Raw genomic sequence first — 6,678 nt, 5'->3', positions numbered from 1 at the left:
CTAGCCTGCACCTATTCTGCAAGATTCTCACGCATGCCTTCCACTTGTCACATTTTTGCATCATCAGATTCCACCAAGTCTTCCCCATGACAAGACAAGTGCAACCTAGTCTGCACCAATGCATGCCAACACTACCACCTAGCCTGCACCTATTCTGCAAGATTCCCACCACCTAGTCTGAACTTAGTCTCAGAGACTCCCACGCATGCCTGTTGCTCAAAAGTATTCACCACCACGTCTGCAAGATTCCCACGCATGCCTTACACGTGTCACACCTTTGAATGCAATACTCCCACCTAGTCTGTACCAATGCATGTCAACCTATCCACCTAGCCTCCACCTAGTCTGAACTTAGTCTCAGAGATTCCCACGCATGCCTTACACTTGTCACACCTTTGAATGCAACACTCCCACCTAGTCTGTACCAATGCATGTCAACACTACCACCTAGCCTCCACCTAGTCTGAACTTAGTCTCAGAGATTCCCACGCATGCCTTACACTTGTCACATTTTTGCATCATCAGATTCCACCAAGTCTTCCCCAAGACAAGACAAGTCCCACCTAGTCTGCACCAATGCATGCCAACACTACCACCTAGCCTGCACCTATTCTGCAAGATTCCCACGCATGCCTTCCACTTGTCACACCTTTGCATATTCAGTCTACTTGAAAATGAGTATAAACAGAGGGTCATTCTTGCAAGTTTTCATCAACCACTAACACTTTTATTCAGAGAACTCCGGCGGAACTTCTCATCCACCAAGCTTCGTTCTACATTGCAGTCATGTCTCTTCTTACCATGGGCCAAGAACACAGAGGCACTAGGGCAAACATTGCCTCATTCGTAAGTTTTTCTTGAACATTGCCTCTTTCGTATGTTTGTAATTTGTTTTTTAAAAGTCCAATCTAATGATTGTTTATATTGTTTGTTTTTAAAGGATCCCAAGAAATTTCGTCAACGTTCACACCCTATGCCTTATCCAGACCCATGGTGCGTACCTTACATAGAGCGTGCGGGTTTCGGTCATGTTATGCATGTCGTAAATGCCACAATTGATGTCAAATTCATTTTGGCTCTGTGTGAACGTTGGAGACCTGAGACACACACTTTTCACCTACCAACTGGTGAATGTACCGTCACATTAGAGGACGTGTACATGCTTTTGGGTCTTAGAATAGATGGTAAGCCTGTGACTGGAAATGTTCAACAGCCTAACCAAATATGTGTTCAAATGTTGGGGATAGATCTGGTCGAGGGTGAGGGATCTGCAAAAGCAAGGGGTCAGGGTATTAAATTATCTAGCCTACAATTGTACCACGACTCCATAACTTTGACTGAGGAATCCTCCGAACAAGAAAAAGTCATAAAAACCCGGGTTTACATTATGCTATTGTTTGGGAACTTGCTATTTCCCGAAGGGACGGGAAATAGCATAAACTTTATGTACTTGAGTTTGCTCGGGGACATTGATAGAATAAGCACATATAGTTGGGGTTCTGCTGTATTAGCATTCCTATATAGCTCTTTGTGTAAAAATGCACAAAATGAGCACTGTACATTTTCTGGATGTGCTTTTTTGCTCCAAACATGGGGGTGGTGGAGATTGCCGAGGCTAGCCCCAGAAAATCCTAATGTCTACTCCTTCCCCTACGCAACTAGGTAAATTTATGATGTTATTTCATTTTGTATATTTATTCTATAAATATTTGTAAATAATATTATTTATCTTTTTTTGTTTAGGTTCATTACAACCGGACTGGATTACAGTCTTACCCCCAAAAATAAAATTATATTTTATCGTCAACTCTTGGATCGTCTCCGAGCACAAGATGTATTACCACTAAATCACTCAGCTTCTAACTGATTTATTAATATCATGCATTCTCGATAAATAACATATTTGCTTTTTTCTTTGCAGTTTATTTGGAGGCCATATTTGGGATTGGAACATCAACCCAACCCCGAAGATGCAGTTGTTTGGACAGCAAAAACGGCCATAATGCGGTTCACCACTGTGGAGATGCACCAAAGTGACCGTGTCAAGCTGCAATTCGGAATGCATCAAGAAATCCCAGGCCCCCCAATGTCTATGGAACCTTGGCATCTAAAAATGTCAGCCACCAGTGGTATGCCCAAAATTGGAAGGAATTTGCTAAGGAGTTTCGTAAAATGTGGAAAGATCGTGCCCACTATGTTCTACAATTTCCGGTGGTGCCCAACGAAATGAAGCCGACAAGGGAATATGTGGATTCGTATAGAGCAAATACAAATCCAGAAATGATTGTGTCTGACCCGTTCTATTTGGACAATCCCCGGATGCAACAGCCATATTTCCAACAACAACAACCACCACAATATTCCCAACAACAACCACCACCACCTTATTACCAACAACAACCACCACCACCATTTTACCAACAACAACCACCACCACCTTATTACCAACAACAACCACCACCACCATATTACCAACAACAACCACCACAACACATGTCCACCCCCCAACCAAACCAACAATACATGCCACAAACTCAACCCCAATACCATGAAGACTACCAACACCAAACTCAACATTCCCACCACCATCAACAGTTCCAACACCTACCACAATATCAATCCCCCCACTTCCACCAATCCCAACACTTCCATCACGACAATGTCCCGAGCTCTTCCAGTCCACCACCTAGCCCCGACACGGGTATACAAGAGGACTACCAACAAGACTACTACACACCACAACAAACATTGTTCTTTGGCCAACCCGATTCAACCCTAAACTACCAAAGACCACAATTCGAGGACGCACCCAGCAGTAGTCAGTTTGTCCCACCGAGACAAAGCTTTGAGGGCGCAGAGGGGACCCGTCTTTCCTACAGCACTGAAGGGACTTCGACCCAACCACAACGGCAAACGGCAAGGGGACGCGTTAGGACTAGGGGTGGTAATAGGGAAGCACCACCACCACGTGAACCGTCTAGGCGAGTAATTAGACCTCCCCCGTGCGGATCGTACCAGGGACCGCATCATATGTGATAAATCCCAAATTAATAATGCATTTTAATCATATCTTTGTAATATTTGTCTTGTCTATTATTTAAATAAAAATATTTTCTGTTTATTATCTTTATATCTTTATCTTTATCTTTAAAGATATTGTCTATCATATCTTTATATATATATATATATATATATATATATATATATATATATATATATATATATATATATATATATATATATATATATATATATATATATATATATATATATATATATATATATATATATATATATATATATATATATATATATATATATATATATTAATTTACATGTGTATAAATATTTATTTACACGTATATAAATTAATTTTTTTCTAAAAATTTACAAATAATATTAATTACTTATAAATTAAATTAATATATATATAAATTAAATATATATATATATATATATATATATATATAAATTAATATATATATAAATTAATATATATATATATATATATATATAAATTAATATATATATATATATCTTGTAAATAATTTTATTTATATATATGTGTTAATATAAATTAATATAATTTATAAAAAATATAAATTTATAAATTAAAAAAAAAATTTAAAAATAAAACATATTAAAAAAAAAAAAAAAAAAAAAAGAGGGAATGGGTGTAGGCGCCACTCCTAGTGGCGACTTGCCCTACCCATTAAGGGTAGGCGTCTAGGTTTAATTTAGGGCCAAAAATGGCCATTTGTGTAATTTTTTTGAAAAATGGTGTATTTTTGAAAATTTTTTTAAATTTCTGGATATTTAAAAAAAAATTCTAATTTTTTTCCTTACATTAATTATAAGGAGTATAATAAATAACTTAGGTAGAAATCTCTAAAATAAGAACTCTAATACATTTTTAAATTATAAAAATAAAAGAAAATAAACTTTGATATATCATTTAAATAAAATGTCTCTACTATAATTTTAAATTCTTCCTATTCTACATTCTTCGTATCATGTCGAATAAATAAACTAAAGACAAACAACATAATTCTTGATTTTTCACATATAAGAAAATAAAATTTAAAATTTGCTCAATTATTTTTTATAATAATAATCTCAATGAATATAATATTAAAATAAATATAGTATTTTCTTAATAACTCTCATATAATATTTCAAGTAATATAAAAAACAAAATCACATAAATATGTTACAATATTATTTATAGCAAATTAAAATAATTCTTTTTTTTAAAGACTAAGTTAATCAAGTAACTAGCATTTAAACTCTTTTATTCATCATATTACTAATGTTTGACATCTTTTATTTATTATAATATATTAAATCAGAAACAGACACTATAACGTTGACACTTCAATATAATTTATGTCACGTCATCATTATTCATACGTGACACCTTTTAAATTTCGTGAGTTAAGTCTCAATAAATAATATCTTATTCAATTATTTAAGTTTTAAAAATTAATTAATTCAATAAATCTCAATTATAATTCATAATAAATTATTAATAATATAAAATTATCGACGATATTTATTAAAGATATAATTCTTAACATAATAGCAATTCAATATAAAATAAAATATAATTTATAATCGTACATCGGATGAGTTTTAATCTAATAAATTTGAAATCGAAAGAAACATTATATTTGTCTAATAAGGACAAAGTTACAACACCATTCAATAAAACACATATCTTTAAATTATTACAAATATTATGGTAGTAATAATCCATTTATTTTAGTATTGGTTCTCTTTTCAAGACTCATATGACATATAGATAAAACGTGAACAAGTATTAATAATTAGGTGACCTTAACTTCTGCTTTCTTGATTATCAAGCCACCTTTCCATTTTCCACTCCAAACTTCATACAATCCAAAATGAAGTTCCAGGTCATTTTCTTGTCCTCCAACAGTAACTGTAAGGTTGTTATAATCTTCTGGAATTGTCTGTGCTTTACCACAAGCTAATCTCACTTCCTTATATTGATATGATCCCTTCTTCCCAATTTTAGCCATCACAAGTACGGGTGTGTTTTCCCAACCGAAACCGTTTGCCTTAACCTCCACATCAAATTTCACATTATATGTTTTCCCTCTTTCTACAGATACTTTACCGGATACCTCCAACCATGAAACTTGTATCAGTTCTGCATACTCATCTCTGAAATAAACAATAATAATAATACATATCAAAATAAATGAGATGCCGGAGTTAGAATACATGCCTCGTATCTGTGTATCTGATGTTTCTGCACAGCTACCAACTTAGTTGATTTTTTGAAACAGATAACTTTCATTTTATAAATATATATACAAGTTAACTCACTGTGTTATTTTCCAGTAGCGAAGGTCATTTCCCCAGATAATGTTGAGTCCTTTCGGCCCTATCTCGTACCCGTTAACCTGGACACATATATTTATCATAATTTTCATAAAAATATAGTTTTTGCAAGAAATATAATTTAATTGGTAAGAGAAAATGTATAGTTACCTTGGTATCAATATACTTAGAGTCTGATGTCTGATGTGGCTTTCTGAAAGGCATTCTTAGAAATCTGAAAATGAAAAGCTGTTTTTTTTTCTTCTGATGAGCTCTTTTTCTCTTTTGGTGTGCTTTATCTCAACGCAAGCTCTTATATATAGAACAAGGAAGAGAAATATAGATTATATAGAGAAGTAAAAAAGAATATAGTTGTTTATGATGATAAGAAGGAAGGGAAAGCATAATACAAGTTGAGCACAACAGGAATCCATCGATGAGCTTTTATAAAGATATTCCATTCTTTTTACTGCCGCGTGAATTAATACCACGGGACACTTACAATATAAGTCAATGAACACAGAATCCACTTGTCAAAATCTAAATATAGAATCTATTCTCTTCCCATCCTAATCACTTGGTTGGAAAAACACTCAAAAATTGAATGAGGGTTTTAAATTGCAGTTAGGGTGTTGCGATTGTAGCTATTGTGATTATTGTAATGAGTATTGTGGCTGCTGCGACATGAATTGTGATTGAGTGATATTTGAAATAGACATTTAAGAAACGGTTAAAGTTAAGAGTTTTGATTACATTAGTGATTACATTAGAGAAAGATTAGGAATTAACATTATGAAATTTTTATTGTAGGTGGGAAGAATTGAACAAAGCATAGTCAAAATTGTTTTATTCGATTTGCTGGGTAAGTGATTTAACATCGCGTCATAATTGCGGGCAAATACGATTGTGAAAGTTACCATATATATATATATATATATATATATATATATATATATATATATATATATATATATATATATATATATATATATATATATATATATATATCATGCATTGAATAAATGAGATAAGTAGAGTCCATTTTTTAAAATTCTTTTGATATATTTGACGCAATATCAAATATTCAACATTCTGCGCCGAAACAAAATTGTTGATATTTTGATTGAAAATCACCCTAAAAATGTTTTTGGTGTAGTGATGACATGTCTTTGATGATCAGAGAGGATACCTGTAAAAAAAAGTTAATCCTTTAATACTCAAGTTAGTATGAGATTGTGATGGAACTTTGCAAATATGACTTGAATTGTATTTGAATGTGACTAAGGGTCACACTTATATAGGAGAGGTCATTATAACTTTCGTTGATCGATA

At 33.1% G+C, this 6,678-nt stretch overlaps 1 protein-coding gene across 1 annotated transcript; it reads right to left on the bottom strand.

The window, feature by feature from the left end:
* Positions 1-4,626: 4,626 nt before the first annotated feature.
* Positions 4,627-5,699, bottom strand: LOC127092101 (protein PHLOEM PROTEIN 2-LIKE A9). The gene is made up of 3 exons (XM_051030945.1): positions 5,518-5,699; positions 5,353-5,429; positions 4,627-5,187 (listed from the first exon to the last, which is right to left on the bottom strand). The coding sequence occupies exons 1-3, from the start codon at positions 5,569-5,571 to the stop codon at positions 4,827-4,829; spliced, it is 492 nt and encodes a 163-aa protein (XP_050886902.1). The 5' UTR covers positions 5,572-5,699; the 3' UTR covers positions 4,627-4,826.
* Between the last annotated feature and the right edge of the window lie 979 nt (positions 5,700-6,678).

Source organism: Lathyrus oleraceus, chromosome 1, assembly GCF_024323335.1.
Source record: "Lathyrus oleraceus cultivar Zhongwan6 chromosome 1, CAAS_Psat_ZW6_1.0, whole genome shotgun sequence".
Lineage (NCBI taxonomy): Eukaryota > Viridiplantae > Streptophyta > Magnoliopsida > Fabales > Fabaceae > Lathyrus > Lathyrus oleraceus.
The sequence above is the reverse complement of the archived record's forward strand: the minus strand, read 5'-3'. Positions and strand labels throughout refer to the sequence as shown.

Bases quoted from the DNA above. Each gene is read 5' to 3' on its own strand.
- LOC127092101 (XM_051030945.1), bottom strand. From the start codon at position 5,571: ATGCCTTTCAGAAAGCCACATCAGACATCAGACTCTAAGTATATTGAT. The intron at 5,430-5,517 runs GTAACTATACAT...ATATGTGTCCAG, and splicing joins CTAAGTATATTGATACCAAG to GTTAACGGGTACGAGATAGG. The intron at 5,188-5,352 runs GTGAGTTAACTT...TGTTTATTTCAG, and splicing joins CGCTACTGGAAAATAACACA to AGATGAGTATGCAGAACTGA.